The 17,509-nt window shown below is 40.0% G+C and overlaps 1 protein-coding gene across 1 annotated transcript in view; it reads left to right on the forward strand.

Annotated features, from left to right (window-relative positions):
- Positions 1-17,509, forward strand: part of Senp2 (SUMO specific peptidase 2) — a 42,315-nt gene that overhangs the window by 5,213 nt on the left and 19,593 nt on the right. The window contains exons 3-9 of the mRNA XM_055624886.1: positions 278-411; positions 1,843-1,909; positions 3,958-4,048; positions 9,847-10,015; positions 11,565-11,665; positions 12,881-12,975; positions 13,468-13,519. Coding sequence (XP_055480861.1) covers positions 278-411; positions 1,843-1,909; positions 3,958-4,048; positions 9,847-10,015; positions 11,565-11,665; positions 12,881-12,975; positions 13,468-13,519 — 709 coding nt within the window. The remainder of the gene's footprint in view (positions 1-277; positions 412-1,842; positions 1,910-3,957; positions 4,049-9,846; positions 10,016-11,564; positions 11,666-12,880; positions 12,976-13,467; positions 13,520-17,509) is intronic.

Here is a 17,509-nt window from a genome sequence, read left to right on the forward strand (position 1 = left end):
ATGTGTGAATGGATTTGTGCTGAGCCATGCCAGTGGGGGTCAGAGGACAACTTTGGATTCAGTTCTCTTCATCTTTACACAGGTTCTGGGACTCACTCAGGTTTCTGAGCTTGCATAGCCTGCACTGTTACTAGGATCTCAATGGCTCAAAGATATTTTTATACATAAATTTTTATCAAAAGTAAGACTGTTGAGAACTAAGATAGGTTCTTTTCAAAATATAGTGTTTTTCTGAAAATTTAGTGTTCTGTGTTTATAGTTTGTTGATACTTTCTAGATTGCTTCATTCACCAAGTGAAAAACAGTCTCTACAATGCTGCCAGTTTATTTGGATTCCCATTCCAGCTGACCACAAAACCCATGGTGTCTTCTGCTTGTAATGGAACACGAAATGTGTCCCCTTCTGGAGAGGTAAGTTGGACTGGGCTTCCATACTGGTCTGTTTTTCTTTTTCTTTTTTGGGGGGGTGGGGGAGGGAGGGAGTTATGGGAGATGGGGCCTTGTATGTCTTTTTTTTTTTTTTAAGTTTGTTTACTTGTTTGTTTTTGAGACAGGGTCTCTTTAAATAGCCCTGGCTGTCCTGGAACTCATTATGTAGACTAGGCTGGCCTTGAACTCATGGAGATCCACCTGCCTCTACCTACCAAGTGCTGAAATTAAAGGCATGCCTGGCATAGGTCTTGTGTATCTTAAGCATGAGTCTACTACTATGTTATGCTTCCAGCCCTACACACTGTGATTTTGTACTTAGTTTTTAAAATTTGAATTTTAGTAAAATAAAAATAATTAAATTAAAAAGTACTTTCATAGTCTTTTGTGGAAATATATATAAATTGACTTATATCCATAAATGATCATGAATTTATTAGCTTTGATCTGAAGGTCATGAAATTAAAGATTAAAAGTTTAAATATTTAAAAAATATTTATAAAGAATATTAGGGGGCCAGCAAGATGGCTCAGTGAAAAAAAAGATACTTGCTGTTAAGCCTGATGAACTGAATTTAGTCCCTAGGACCCAAATTGTAGAAAGAACTGATTCCTGCAAGTTGTCCTCTGACCCACATACATATAAACACATACACATACACATAAACACAGAGAGAGAGAAAAAAAGAGAAGAGTTGAAAGCAATGACTTTGAAAAAGTATTAGCTCACTTAGCTTGGTTGCACACACTTGTAATCCTAGTGCTCAGAAGGGTGCTGCAGGATAATCAAGTTCGATGACCTTAGAAATTCAAGACCATTTGTGACAACGTAGTGAGACACTTGCTCAAAAAACAAAAGAAGGAAAAGTCAGGTGTAGTGGCTAACGCCTATAATCCTTAGGAGGGTGAGGCAGAAGAATCATAATTTTTGAGACTAGCCTGCCTACCAAGTAAGTTCCAGTGCCTGGGTTACAGAGTCAAACACTGCCTTAAAAACAAAAGAACAAAGCGGAGTGAGTGTGAGGTCGGCCTGATCTGTACGGTGAGTCTGTCTTAAAGAAGGAAATTTCTTACTTATTTAAGTATTTGTGGGAAATCTGTAATTATCCTTTTAACATTGTTTTGTCAACTTTTTAATCTTAATGGTGTTATTTCTATGTGCTAGCTTGAAAACAGTCATATCTGGGCACAGTGGCACATGCCTGTAATCCCAGCGCTCAGGGAGGCAGCCAGGTGGATCTTTGTGAATTCAAGGCCAGCCTGATCTACAAAATGAGTCCAGGACAGCCAAGACTCAAAACCCTGTCTCAAAAAAACAAAAAAGAAAATAATCATGAATAGAGTGAGCTTTTATAGTAAAAAATAGTTTCAAATTGCAAATCTGGGTGCTACAGAAGTGATTGCTTTATTTCAGGTGTTTTCGAGCTCTTCATCTTGTGAATTGACAGGTTTTGGACCCTGCAGCAGCATGCTGAAATTGGGTGAGGTGTCAAAGTATTCTTGCTCACTGTTCTTGTACTTGTAGCTGTGTCCCCAAAGTTTTAAGAATATTTAAGAAAAACACCCATTTGGATTAGGATGAGAATAAAGGCCTAATCTCTTTACTGTCCATAAAAACAAGTGTGAGTTTTATCTTAAATTTCTGGTACTAGAAATGTGTTTGGTTTTAGAGTTTTTCAGATTTGGGGGATATTTGCATGAACCCCACCAGTTGGGCATCTCTGAGCTGAACTCTGAAATCTGAAACTGGAAACCTCAGCATCCGCACTAAGGATTTTACTCCAGGATGTTCAGCCTGGAGCTCTCCTGTACAATTCTTGTCTGTTTAGAATTCTTGAATCCTGTGGTTTCTATTTATGTTAGCATTGTTCTTAATGTGACTTCAGATCAAGGCTCATTGATTAAGAAGCAGGAAAGGGCTGGAGAGAGGGCTAGGTATTTAAGAGTGTTTACTGCTCTTGCAGAGACCTGTGTTTGGATCCCAGCACTCACATCAGGCAGCTCACAACTGCCTGTAACTGCAGTTCCAGGGGATGTGATACCTTCTGCTGGACTCCATGGGTACCTATAGTCATATGCACATACCCACACAGAGAAACATATATATACTTACACATAATTTAAAAATAATAAAAATAAATCTCAAAAAGATATTCCTAAGAGTTTTCTGTGTGCCATGCATTGAGGCTAAATGGCTAGGAGTAAAAGAAGACCTTGTCCTTGCTCTGAGTTCATCATATATCTGTTGAGCAACCTTAAGTTCCTAATTCCTACAGCTGTATAGACTCTCTATTGCCGTTAGAGCTTGCAGTGGGATTGTAGTATATGTGCTACATGAAGTGCTATTGTGGGAAGCTCAGAAGAAGCCAGGGTTCTGAGAAATGGTTTTAGTGTCTGATATGGAGGTAGACTTGTAGTTTGAGAGGAGGAAGAGGAGGCTACTGAAAGTCGGCGTTAGAGAGCTTGAGGTTCAGAAGTCAAAAGCAGAAGCTAAGAAATTATGCTTTACAGTTATACTCCTCAGCATTTTTCATTAAGGTACTTCTTGTAGCAGAATTGCAAAGGTGAGGAAACATGGACCCCAGTGTATTAATTCCTTGGTATTGCAGTGACCAAAATAACTGAGAGGACAAACTGGGGAGAGAGGTTTGTTTTAGCTCGTGGTTTCACAGGGTTTACACTGTGGTTTCTTGTGAGGAATATCACAGCAGTGGGACTCTGTGACAGAGGACTGTTTACTTCATTGCAGACTGGGAAGCAAAAGGAAGGGAGAATATTGTTATTCGTTGGTTTTCTCCCTTCCTCCTCTTATTTCTAGGTCTGCAGTCCACATTCAGGATGGTCTTTGTCCCTCATTTAGTCTTCTGTAGAAACCTCACAGATACCCAAGACTTAGCTCACCAGTCTCATTAGTCAAGTTGGCAGTGAAGATTGGCCATCACAAGGCTACACCGTGTCAATTTAATAACCAGACACATCAACTTAAACCATTATACTCTGTGATCTCTGTGATTGAAAATTAGTTCCAGAGCCAAGCGTGGTGGCACACGCCTGTAATGTCAGCACTTGGGAAGGCAGAGGCAGGTGGATCTCTGAGTTCGAGGCCAGCCTGCTCTACAAAATGAGTTCAGGACAGTCAAGGCTAAACTGAGAAACCATGTTTTGAAAAACCAAAAAAGAAAATTAATTTCAAAGGACTTGAAAATGGTGATAGTTTTTTTTTTCTGAAGTCTTTTTGAAGTTTATATAAATTGAGTTTGAAATACACATACTGCTTTAATATCAGTTACTTGATTACTGCTGTGGTTTTGTGGGAGTTAGAGTCTCATCCATGTTAGGTAATATCACATCACAGCACCACTTTCCTAGCCCTGCCTTTGCTTTCCTTTAATTTTTTTTGTAACATTCATGTTGGATTACTATGCTTTTGAAAAGAGATTTAGTTCTATCATGTAAATAAATGTTCTGTCCTAATGCAGGCTGTTCACAATGGTATTTTTTCCCTTTCATTGCAAATATGTTCTTAAAGGTAATAAATCGCCTAATGGAATAAGTGACTATCCAAAGATAAGAGTGACAGTGACCCGAGATCAGCCACGTAGAGTCCTGCCTTCTTTTGAGTAAGTGTTGAATTCTACTTTTCTGTAAGTAGAACTGACTATTGTTAGGCATTTTCACTTTGTTTTGTTACATAGTATTAACAGGCGCTCTGAGGGTAATAGCTGAATATCATATGACTGGTTAGACTTGAATGTTTCTTTTCCAACTATATTGTGTGTCCATAGTATGATTTGGTTTTGAAAACCATTTTAAGATTTTTTATTTTTAATAATTCTGTGTGTATGAGTATTTCATATAAATGGGTGTCTGTGTACCACTTTCATAGCTGGTTCCTGAGGAGGCAGAAGCCACCCCTAGTCCTCTGGAAAAGCAGCCAGTGCTCTTCATCACTGAGCCATCTGTACAGCCCTGTTATATTATTTTTTTTCAATAACATTTTTATTTGTTTTTTTTTTTTTTTTTTTTATATTTTCACACAACGTATTTTATGTGAAAAGCTCAACTCCTTCCAGATCCTCTCCTACCTACTTCATGCATTTCTCCCTATCAAGTCCAGTTTGTGTTGCTAGCTACTCCTGAGTTTGGGACCTGCCCCGGAATATAATAGATATACCTGATGTTACTCCATCAAAGAAAACTGACTTTCCCTCTTCTAGAAGCAGTCAATGCCAACAGCTTCTCAGCTAGGGATAGGGTTTGTACCCACTGCCATGCTAGGATTTGGTCTGGCTTTAGCTTACACAGCTTTTGAGGCTTGAGGGGAGAGGTATGATACAGACAATCCATTTAGGGCTGATCATTCTAAAGTCGCTTATTCTCTATACACTGGCCTGATGTGGGTTTCTGTGTTAATAGCCGTCACCACAAGACGTTTGTCTGATAAGGATTAAGAGATGCACTGGTCTATGTGTCATTAAGAGACATTTTTATTGCTGTGTCCATCTAGCAAAATAATAGTAGTAGATTTTTCTCCTAGAGCTCAATGACCTATCTAGTCACATGGTCTTGGTCTTACTGACGGTGTCAGATATGGGCTCCATTTCATGGAGCGGGCTTAAATCCAATCTGAATTGGTTGGTTACTCCCATAAAATTTGTGCCACTATTGTAGCTTGCTGGGTTCATAGCTGGAGGAGTTTGATGATAACTTCTTTCTCTGGTGGTGTACACAGTTCCTTCTAGCACTGTGAAAGCTAGACAATATGGTTTAAGTTTTCAGTTGAGTATCAACTAGATTTCTCTGTTATGTGACTCACGTATGTGATGTTTTCAGGAATAGGGTCTTACTGTCAAGTTCTGGAGGGTAACCAAGAGCATTAGCAATAGCCTATAATGTTTAGGGGGTTGGTCTATAGGATTCTGTTAGTCAACAGCTCGAGAGGTAGCCCATTCCTGGTACTGGGGATTGTTTTTTTTTAATTTTTTTAATTTTATGTGCATTAGTGTGAAAGTGTCCAATCCCTTGGAAATGGAGTTACAGACAGCTGTGAGCTGCCATGTGGCTACTGGGAATTGAACCTGGGTCCTTTGGAAGGGCAGGCAGTGCCCTTAACCACTGAGCCATCTCTCCAGCCCGGTACTGGGGATTTTATTAGGTGTTGTGGCATCCAGTTAGGGAATACACTTTCTTCTCAGCAGCTATTGAATTTTCTCCAAAACTGGCCACATATTAGGATACAAAACAAGTCTCAGTATAAATGTAGGAAAATTGAAATAACATTCTGCATCCTCTCTGACCACAAAGAAAAAAAAGCTAGATATTAACAATAGTAGAAACAGCAGTAAGTACCCAGACTCATGGAAACTGCACAGCATACTACTGAGTAACAATTAGGTTAAGGGAGAAATCAAAAAGGAAATGAAAATCAGCCTAGAATAAATGAAAATGAAAACACAGTGTCTGTGTTTACTTCATGTGTATGGATATTTTGCCCATGGAGTCCAGAAGAGGATATTAGAACCCCTGGAATTATAGATAGTTATTAGATATTTTGTGGGCACAAGTGTTTTTACTCACTGAGCAATCTCACCAGCCTCCATGAAAACCATTTTTTAATAGAATTGGTGCTCACTTTTTTTAGACTGTATGTGTATATGAATATAGAAAAGTACTGAAAATTTAAATATAAATATGGATAAATTTTATGCACTGAACATACATGTCTGTAAAAATTATTTTCCAATAATTTCTTTCCTCTTTTTTTTGTTTTGTTTTTGTTTATTAGGCAGTGTTTCTCTGTGTACTGTACTCACTTCGTAGACCAGGCTGACCTCGAACTCAGAGATCCACTTACTCTACCTCTCAGAGTACTAGGATTATAGGCATGCACTATTGCACCCTGGAGCCCTGCCCTCTTGTTTTATTTATTTATTTTTTTTTAATACATTTAGTGTGTGTGTGTCTGTGTAAATTTAAGGACAGTTTATAAGGTTCTCTCTTTGTATCATGTAGGCTCCAGGGATCTAATTCAGTTCATCGAATATGGCATCAGCATCTATACCTACTGAGCTATCTTGTCAGGTGTCCTCTTTGTTTACTTACACTTTCTAGAATTCCTGTTGCTTTGATATCTAACTTCATAGTCTCTTCTTTTGTCTTGTTCCTTTTAAAATCATGTTTTGTCAGGTGTGGTGATGGAGATCTTTAATCCCGCACTGGGAGGCAGGGCAGGCAGATCTCTTGAGTTCAAGGCCAACCTGGTTTACATAGTTAATTCCAAGATAGCCAGGGTTGCTACATAAAGAGACCCTGATTCAAAAAATAAACAACCCCCCAACAAAGTTTATTGATTTTTGTTGTTATTGTTTGTGGGGTTTGTTTGTTTTAGATAGGTTCTCAACCACATTGTCCACACCAGACTGGAATTTATTATGTAACTTAGGCTGTCCTGCACTTACTGTGTTAATCCAAATTGGCTTTGAGCTCTCAAGTTTTCTCTTATAGCCTCTTTTTTTTTTTTAAAGTTCTCTCATGTTTTTTAAATTCTAAGAGTCCTCTCCACTCTGCATGAATTTTTCTCTAAGTATCTTGTTCCTTTTATAAATGTACAGTTCATATCTCAAAAGCTATTTATTATTTTTAAGTTTCTTTGACCCTGCTTTCTTTGTCACCCTCCAACACCCAGTGCTTTACTTGAGCCTGCCCACTGCCTTGGCTTATTTTAGTCTTATCTTTCAAGATAAGACTCAATCTTTCTTTATTAAAAATTCTGGGCCTAGAGAGATAGTTAAATCAATAAAGTGCTGGCTGTATAGACTAAATTTGGATTCTTAGCACTCATATAAAAGCTATCCATTGTAATTCGAACAGGGACTGTTTCTGATGTAAACGGATTGGCCTGCTCTTTAATTACCTCCCCCTGAGGGGGAAGCACCGTTACCAGGCCACAGAAGACAACGCAGCCACTCCTGATGAGACCTAATTGACTAGGATCAGAAGGAAGGAAAAGAAGTCCTCCCCTATCAGTGGACTTGGGGAGGGGCATGCATGCAGAGGGTGGAGGAAGGGAGGGATTGGGACGGGAGGAGGGAGAGAACCACAGGGGGGGTACAAAGTGAATAAAGTGCAATTAATAAAGAAAAAAAAAAGCTATCCCACAGCTACACGCATCTGTAACCCCAAGCGCTGGCAATGGGAGAACAGGCAAATGCCTAAGCTCATTGTCAACCAGTGTAGCTGAATTGATGAACTTCCAGGTTCAGTGAGGCCCTTCCTCAAAAAAATCAGGTGTACAACAGCTGAAGTAGGTGCCCAGTGTTGGTCTCTTGCTCTCACATACAAGTACATGCGTGCAAATGTGAACACATACAGACACAAACCTAGGGATCCATGCCTAACTACTTATAATTAAAAATGAAGGCTGGGTGGCTGGAAGAGTTGATTCATGGGTGGAGAGTGCTTGTTACTCTTGTAGAGGACCCAGCCATGTTCACTTCCCAACACTCCCATGTGTTGTAAGGTTCTGATGCCCTCCTCTGGCCTCCACGGGTACTGCATGCACGCAGTGTACAGCCATACATACAGACAAAACACTTAAACATAAAATATAAATCTTTAAAACATTTTAAAATGAAAGCCAGCTGTGGTAGCACATACCTTTAATTCCCGTACTGGGGAGGCAGAGGTAGGCAATGTCAAGTTTGAGGACAACCTGGTCTACATAGCCAGTCCCAGCCCAGCCAGGGCTATAGAGGGAGACCCTGCCACAAAGGAAAAGGGGAGGTCAGGGTGGGGAGAGGCAGACCAACTAACTAGAAACTGGGTGCCTCTGAATTTGGATGAAAGATAAACTGTAGAGCTAAAAGGGAAAACACAAACTGACACGAGTGTCTTGTATCAGAGCATTAAAGAGAGTCCAAAAACTGGTGAAATACCAGCCTGACGTGGGAAAAAACTTGAAGGTATTTTGTGGCCGAATAGGGGGCAATTTAAACTCCAAAGTGAGTAAAGCTCAGAATGCAAATTTCAATGGATGGATGTATATTGTGGAAAGGAAGAGCTCTATATAGCAAAGTGTTGTGTGTGAGTGCAGAAAGTATGAGAAGATTGATTTCCATGTTGTGGCCATCACAGCAATGACTGTATGGATAAGGCTTGGTTGCGCTAAAGTAGGGGTTTTATAAGGCCAAGAATATTTATGTTAACATAACATCTCCCCTAATTTCATACTAATTATAAAGGGAGGAAAGTAACTTGTTACAGAGAAATCTGCCTGATACTACCTTAATAAAAAGATAATTGTCAGTGATGGCACAAAATGACATCATAGCCTCCAAGTATATTGCACTGAGATGGACATCATTCAGTGTAATAGTTCTTGCAGAAACTGAGTATCTAAACTTACCTGTGAAAGTATAGTTTATTCTGAAATTCAATGCAGTCTACAAAACCAAAGGATGAAAGCATACCAGAGGTGTGCAGCAGCAAGAGGCAGTGTGAAATCTGTTGGCATAATGTTTCTTTGGACTGTGAACAGTTTGCCCTTGTTCATTCAAATGCTGATTTTTCTACCCTGCTACCTGGTTTCAAGCTACATGACATTGTAATGTTTATTCTAAGTATCTCCTATCTCAAGTTTGTGTAAACATGCCACCATTTGTTCCCTGTTCTGCTAATAAAACACCAGCTAGCTAATGCTGAGTAATAGAAGAGGGTAGGACATTTGGGTCCAGCGAGGAAAGGAGAGAGAGAGGAAGTAGGGGGTTTAGCCGTGAGGAGAGGACCAAGAAGAGGTGCATCAGGAGAAACGAACCAGAGCTAGGAGATGGTTAAAAATGCAAATATAAAGCTGGACACAATGTCAAAGGCCTATAATCAATCCCATCACTCAGGAGGCAGAGGCAGAGGTTTAGGATGGAATAATTATTGCTCAGTAGTGTGCTCTAGGCTAGTTAATAGATTCCATGTGTCATCACTTGGGTAAATAGTTGGCTAAAGATAAACTGCCACTAAAATTTGTGATTTATATTGCATTAATAATCCTTCTACAGAAATCTGAGTACTTGGGACTATAGGCATGCTACATTGTCCCAGCATAGAATTTGCTAGCATTTAGCCAATGTTTCCATGGTGTCCAGTGAGTAAAGAAAAAGTATACTATTAGGGAGAGAGGTATGTTCAGTCGGGGAGCTAAATCTGTGCCTGGGGTTGGAAACCTGCCTATGAGGAGGAGGGCTTTCATTTCACAGCTCTAGTGACCAGAACAGACATTTCCAAGTGGAAGGCTGGGATATCTAACTTTGCAAATGATGATTGTTTAGAAACTAGCAGTCTTAAACTAGAGCAACAAAATAATTGGCTGACGTAGGAACTTAAATCCCAATTCATGATGTGGTCTTTTTTTTCTTTTATTCTCCAGTTTTACATTGAAATCAGAAGGCTATAATAGAAGACCAAGTGGCCGTCGCCATAGCAAAAGCAACCCAGAGAGTTCCTTAACATGGAAACCTCAGGAGCAAGGTGTAACAGAGATGATTTCTGAAGAGGGTGGCAAGGGTGTGAGGCGTCCCCATTGCACTGTGGAGGAGGTAAGCCCTTTTAGCCTGATACCCACGCACGCAGGCACACGCCTGTCTTTGCCTCCAAGTGTTGGGATTATAGGCATGTACCACTGCACCCAGCTCTCTTAGCCTAATATCTTAAAGAAATGTTTTTAATGACTCTTTTGAGTAAAAATGTGTGCTGTGGCCTAAAATTCAAAAGGTACCAAAGGGGTACCGTGACTCTGAAGTGTCCCAGCACCCCTTCCCTTCGTGGTCCTCCCCCGCCTCCTTTGACTCTTAGTGACTGCTGTGGCTGTGCTCAGTAGCTCAGTATCCAAAGCTACTCTAGACATGTATAACTGAGTCAGGTTCAGCTGTTAGGTCCACTTAAAACAAAGAATCCTTCTAGGAAGAAATTACTATTTCATTTTATGTTTTGAAGACAGGGTCTCTCTACATAGCCCTAGCTGTCCTAGAACTCAGTATGTAGACCATACTGTCCTTGCACTCAGAGAAATTTGTTTCCCCTTCTGAGTGCTAGAATTAAGTACATGCACCATCATGCCTACATAATTTATAAACTTTAATAACCATCATTTTCCTCCCCCTTTCAGAACGCTTAGTGTGAGGAGGAAACAGTACTTCATTTCTCTCTTGAGATCTTCATTTATTATGGGATTGTTGAGGATTATTTCTGTCTCTGCCATTCCCCAATATCATCAGCTATTTTAATTCAGTAAAGAGTTTTGTGAGCTGTTTGATTCATCAAAGAAATACTTGCTCAAGTCCCAGATGCTGCACTAGCTTTTAGTAATTTAGGATTTGAATCCTAAATATTTTTGTCCCCTGCCTTCAGGAGTTTTACATAAATAACTTATAAGTCAGCAGACAGGCCAAGGGAATATGGGCCAAAGGCCCCCTGGTGTTTAAGTAGAGAAACTTGAGTGTTTCCGGAGACCTGAGATGAGACTGAGCAGATAAGGCTCTAGGACAATGGGTAGGCAGTCTTAGCAAGCACATGTTTTTTGTTTTGTTTTGTTGTTTATTAATTATAGTTTATTCACTTTGTATCCCAGCTGTAGCTCCCTTCCTCCTCCCCTCCCAATCCCTCCCACCCTCCCTCTTCTTGTCCCATGCCCCTCCCCAAATCCACTGATGGGGAGATCCTCCTCCCCTTCCCTTTGACCCTAGCCTATCAGGTCTCATCAGGAGTGGCTGCATTGTCTTCCTCTGTGGCCTGATAAGGCTGTCCCTCCATTGGGGGAGATGATCAAAGAGCTAGCCACGGAGTTCATGGAGCACATGTTTTTAATTGAGAAAAATAATACAGAGTATAATGTAAATGAGTGAAGGAGGGTAGAAGGCAAATGGCTTACATAAAGGGGATAGCTCCAGTTTGTTGACTCATTTTTTTGTTTTGTTTTTGTAAAAGAAGTCAGGGTTTAGGCTTTTCAAAAAATTTCATGAGGTTGGTACTTAATTAAAGCAACTTCAAAAAGTGCATCTGTGGGCTGTACCTCATCAGCCAGTGTCTGGTTAGATCTGAGTTTAAATGTCATATGCTACTACTAACCACGCATGCTTTCTTATTCAGGGTGTCCAAAAGGATGAAAGAGAAAAATACCGAAAGTTACTGGAGCGACTTAAAGAAAGTAGTCATGGAAATACTCTCTGTCCCGTAGCTTCACATCATAGGTAAGAGGAGCTGATAAGAAAATGCTTTGTTAGTGTTTTTCTTTAGCATTGTATCTGTTGTTTTTAATGTTTTTGGAGAGGTGTTGGTGTGAAGAGAACTTGCTGTGTAGTTTGTGTGACATGGTAGTACAGTGGCTTACAAAATGGAATTTTCTGTTAGCTGTAGAGTCCTTTGCCCACATGAATTCTTCTTCTCTCTCTCTCTCTCTCTCTCTCTCTCTCTCTGTCTCTCTCTTTCCCTCTCTTTGTGTGTGTGGTTTTTTAGGACAGGGTTTCTCTGTGTAGCCTCGGCTGTCCTGGAACTCACTCTATTGACCAGGCTGGCTTCGAGCTCTCATCCACCTGCCTCTTCCTCTGCCTTTGCCTCCTGATGATAAGCTTAAAGTCATGTGCCATCACTGCCTCGATAGTTTTTTGTTGGTTTTTGTTTGTTTGTTTTGTTTCTTTGTGGTTGTTTTGTTTCAAGACAGGATCTCACTGTCTAACACACACTGCTTGGAATTTATTATTCTCCTGCCTCTCAGCCTTCCACTTTCTGGGATTGTATTCATTTGATATCACATGCAACTTACATGAAAAAAAAGGGAATCACTTCCCAGCCTCCTCAACACAAATATTTCCCACAGTATGTCTCTCTGCCTTTGTCCTAGCTCCTTTCTTCTGCTCATCTTTTCATCTCCTCCCTCTTTTCTTTCTTTACTCCCTCACAGTGCTTTGTATTTCCTTCTAACACACACACACACTTGACACATAATCCCTGAGGTATCTGCTGGTTAACCGTTTAGCATCCTCTACTCAGAAACAAGATTCAAGTCGACTAGTCATAAGAACTTTGCTTATGACATTGCTTGTTAATTAAATTCTAGTGATTTGATGAGATAGATGAGAGTAGAAAAGGAAGTCATGTCTAGTCTTACATTTATCTGGAGGAGTGGGGCAAGAATGAACACGTTCAGAATTTCAGTTCACCTCATAATTCTAACAAGTAATTGTAAATACACAGGGTCCCATAAAGTATGGAACTATCAAGTTCAGTCACAGAACTATCCAGCTTTTTGAATACAGAAAGAACAAATTATTATTGACAATTTTAACTTGGGTTATTACATATTGTAGGTTTTTGTTGTTATTCAGGTGTTGTGGGTCAGTTAATGCTTTCTCCACTCTAAGGTCTTTCCTTTTGTGCCTGATCTTCCTCACTTTTGTCTTTCTAAGTTCTCAGAGAAGTCAAATGGACACATTAAAGACCAAAGGCTGGATGGAGGAGCAGAATCATGGAGTCAGAACAACTCATTTTGTTCCAAAACAGTGTGAGTTCCAGATTTAGCTTTATCTTAAGACATTGGCGTTAGTTCTTGTGCAAGTATGTTACTGAACTATGGTATACCAGGCCATAAAATATTGTTAGGCTTTAAGATTTTGGCTAGCACTTACCTAGTACCTGAAGTTTTATTTTAAAAAAGAAAATTGCTTTAAGATTAAGTTGATTTGTGAAATGCCTGTATAGTAGTATATTTTGTGAGACTAATTAATTTACTTAATATTAACTTTTTTATATTTCTCCAATAACTGTTCACTGAATGATTTTAGCTTACAGAATGAACTGCTGTCAGTTTGTGCTCAAGATTATATTTAAGGAAGAGAAAGTTCCATGTATTTTAGGTGCTTGTACGTGAGGTAGCTAGTGGCTTTGGAGTTCACATTAGTGTCAGTGCAAACAAATGACCTGGAACTTTGAAGCTGTCAGATGAAATTCCAGCTTGTGATTGGTTAATAAAGGGTCTTTTCTTTTCATCCCACAGATAGAGCTGTTGAAACAAGGGGACCTCTCTGTTCGATGAGAAGTGAAAAGAGGTACATGGCTCATTTCATTCTAAGATTCGTTCAGAATACGTTTTCTCACAAGTCACATTTACAAATAACTGTGAGGGATTGTGAATCCCCTCGGTCTGGTAGATAGTCAGCACTGAGGAGTAGGTAAATAGTTCTTTAGTCAGACATTTCCAAGCTGCCCCTCATCTCTTAGCCTTTGGGGGTTGGGTGGTATCTCCAGTGGCCACTGTCTCCAACATAGGAACAGCAAAGTAGTTCAGCTTTCCTTAGGATTTTGGATGGTTGTTATCTTACAGTAGACTTGCCCTTGGTCCAAATCTGGCCCATCTGTTTTTGTTAAACTAAACCACTGAGGTAAAGAAGTTGTGAATGAAGCTACAAAACCTGAAATATTTATTCTTAGGTCCTTTTCAGAAAGATGACCATTGGTTTAGAAGACTATGTAAACTCAAAGCCATTTTTTAAAAACCTAAGTGTTTATTATTTATAAATTATGTGTCAGGGTAGGTTTCAGGAAGGCATAAACTTTATCTTCAGAGAACTCCCAATGGGATAAAAATTGTGCATAATTTACAACAGTTAGTGAAATGTTCACGTGCTGTGAATCTTATATACTTCATAAGAGTAGAAAGAAATGGGTATATTAATATCTAAACAAATTGTACAGGAAATTTTTTAAAGTTTGTTGATGTTTACAACTTTTTTAAAAGGCTTATTGGACTTAGCTTCTCAAATAAATTAAGAAGGATTTACTGTCTGTTGGAAGAATTCCTACAATTCTGTAGGATTTGTACGCAATTGTACGCAATTCCTACAGAAGCCACTAAATGGAGGGAGGATTTCTTTTGACAGAGTTAATGTAAATCAGGAAGCAAAGAAAGGGAATGCTGGCTTGTAAGCAGCCTCCTTCCTCCCAGCTACCAGTCTGTGGAATGGTGCCTCTTGTATTCACGGGCCTTGTTCCTCAGTTCATTTCCTCCTGACAAGCTCTTGTAGGGACATCCAGTCTACTAGGTGGTTCGAAATTCAGTCATGATTAACCATCCACGAGTTCACCACTTGTCAACATGACACCCAGACACGTTACTGTAAGCCATAGCATTCTCACCCTGGTCCCCATAAGCTGAGGGGCCTCTTATAACTCAAGATGTATTCAGGCCAGCTTCAAAGAGCCCCATGATTCTTAACAGTCTCAAAAGTGTTCAAAAGTCTAAAGTTTCAGGGTGGGGAAGATGGCTCAGTTGGCAACCTGAGTCAGAAACAGTGGTACATACTTATAATCCCAGGGCTGAGGAAGAAGAGACTGGTGGCTCCCTGGGATTCAGTGGCTAGCTAAAACTAGACTACTTGGGAAATGCTAAGCCAATGAGAAAGATCCTATCTCCAAAACCAAAGTGAGCATCTCCTGAAAAATGACAGCCATACTTATCCTTTGGCCTTCACACACATGTGCAGTTTTACATGCAAGGCCAGAGATTTTTCTGAGAGCCCTATAAAGTCAACAGAAAAGTTACATATTATCTGTTTACAGTGACACAGAGTGAAGATTCCTACTCAGAAAGGGAGGATTGTAGGTGTTCCCAGGAAAGGTGGGACTAATAAAACAAACCATTGGAGCAGACATCAAATCCTGCAGCACCATGTTCAGTCCTGGATCTCTTGGTTATATTATCTGGTCTCCAAGAATAGTCCTGCCCTTCCACTTATGCTCACAGGACCTGTGTCCTGTCTCTTCCTCCACTCTGTGCCTGCAGCTTTCATCCAGACACCACACGATCCTGCCATCTCCAATAGTCTGATGTCTCCATTTACAGCCTCATGCAGTGGCCTCTCAGGGCCTCCTTGCTGGGAACTAACCTTGACATACATTACCTGGCTCTATTGCTTTCTGGAACATTGGCACAAGTCTCCATAACCCCATAGGTCTTGTGTTTTGCATGCCTGCAAAACTACTAGCACTATCTAGTTCTTCTAGTTTGTGTAATCTGACTTCTACTGCAGCTGCGATGGCCACTGTGCCTTTGTGGGCTGGCTGAACCTGGGCAAATACTTTCATAAACAGTATTGGTTCTGGCAACATTCTAGTTCAGGTATTCTTAGTCCAAATAAATTTACATTCTTACTAGATCTAAAGCCTGGGCTGGTTAGTTTCAACTTGGCATAACCTAGAATCTCTCAAGAAACGAGTCTTAATAAGGAATTGTCTAGATCACATTGACATGATATGTCTGTGGGAGATTGTCTTGATTTTCAGTAATGCTACCAAGTCTATTGTGGGTGGCACAATTCCCTAGCCAGGGGTCCTTAACAGTATAAGGGAGGAGAAAGTTAGCTGACAAGTTCAGGGAGTGTTTATTCTTTCTCTTCATTGACTATGAGATGTGACTAACTGTTTAAGTTCCTGCCTTGACTTCCCTAAAAAGATGGACACTGACTAAGCCAAATAAACCCTTTCTATCTCATGCTGCTTTTTATCAGTGTTTTGTCATAGAAACAGAAGAACTATAATAGCACCTTTGGCCCCAGTGTCTCAGGCAGAATGTCACATTTCTCTTTTATTGCACTAATTTCTTAACAATAACAATTGTTTTCTCCACACCTACCTTATCAGTAATTTTAAAAAATGACTCATGTTTCTTACCTTGCCAAACAGAACATTTCTCATAACTTTATTTTCTCCCATTACAGACCTAAGGGAATAGTAGTAGCCTTGCCACAATCAAGGCTAGTGTCTCTCCGAAATTTCTATATCAAACAACTTAGTGCATTACTTTTGAATTCAACCTCTCTCAAGTTTTAAGACTTCGATAGGTAAAAGCTAAAGTCTTTGTCAGGATATTACACAAGTGGTCCCTGGCTTCGCTCCTTATAGATTTCTTGTTACCCTGTGAGCCCTCATAATCAAGGCCTTCACATATGCATTACTCTTGTTATTTTGGTCTTCTAAGCACCCCCAAAATTCAGGAGCATTTTAGGGCTTTTCTAGCCCACAGTTCCAAATTCTTTCACATTCTTCTCACAAGCCAGTTCCAAAGGCCCACACACCTAGGTTTACCCAGGTGCTCCTGATAACATTTTCTGTGTTGGTTGCTTCTCTAATTGCTGGACCAAATGCCTCATGAGAAACAACCTGAGGAAAGAGGATTTATTTAGCTTATGGTTTTGGAGCATAGTTCATGATGGTGGTGAAAACATGACGGAGTTCATAGTGGGAAGCAAATAACTGGGATCCCTCATATTTTTATAGATTTGGAAGCAGAGAGAAATGCATCCTTGTACTCATTTCTCCTTTCTTTTTATTCTACCTGGGACCCTAGCCTGTGGCATAGATAGTGCTGTCCCCAGTTAGTGAAAATCTTGTTCGGTTAAAGCCTATCTGGGAATACCCTCAAAGATGCAACAGCGGTGTTCCTCACTAATGCCCCAGATGCTTCTCGACTCATTCAGGGTAAAAAACCAAACTGCCCATCGCTTGACCAGCAGCAGATAAGCTGATATTCTACTACTGCCCCGGCACCCCACCTCACCTAAAAAAAAAAAAGTTTGTGTTTGCAATTGATAGTTCAAAATGCATCCAGGCCATCTGATTCCCCGTAGCCTTACCAGCTGCAGTATTCAAAAGGCCAAGTTCAAAATTTTATTAGAGTAGCTGGAGAGATGGCATAGTGGTTTTAAAAAGATTTATTAATTTTATGTTATGTTTGCCTACATGTATGTAAGTTAGGTACTTAGGTGCTTGTTGTCCATCGAAACCAGAGAAGGCTTCGTATCCCCTAGAACTAGAATTATAGAAGGTTATGAGTCACTGCGTGGATGCTGGGAACTCTACAAGAATAGCAAATGCTCTTCAAAAAGACTTGTCAGAGACTTCAAGCACCTTTTAGCTATGAGCGCCTATAAAAATGCAAATGGTGCAGTTCTATTTATACTGTGTCACAAAATAAATAGTCCATTCCCATACATCCATACAAAGTAAATAATGGGGATGTGGAAAAGAGCAGTGAGACCAAA

This window comes from Psammomys obesus, unplaced genomic scaffold (genome assembly GCF_907164565.1).
Source record: "Psammomys obesus unplaced genomic scaffold, mPsaObe1.curated_primary_1811, whole genome shotgun sequence".
In the NCBI taxonomy this organism is placed as follows: domain Eukaryota; kingdom Metazoa; phylum Chordata; class Mammalia; order Rodentia; family Muridae; genus Psammomys; species Psammomys obesus.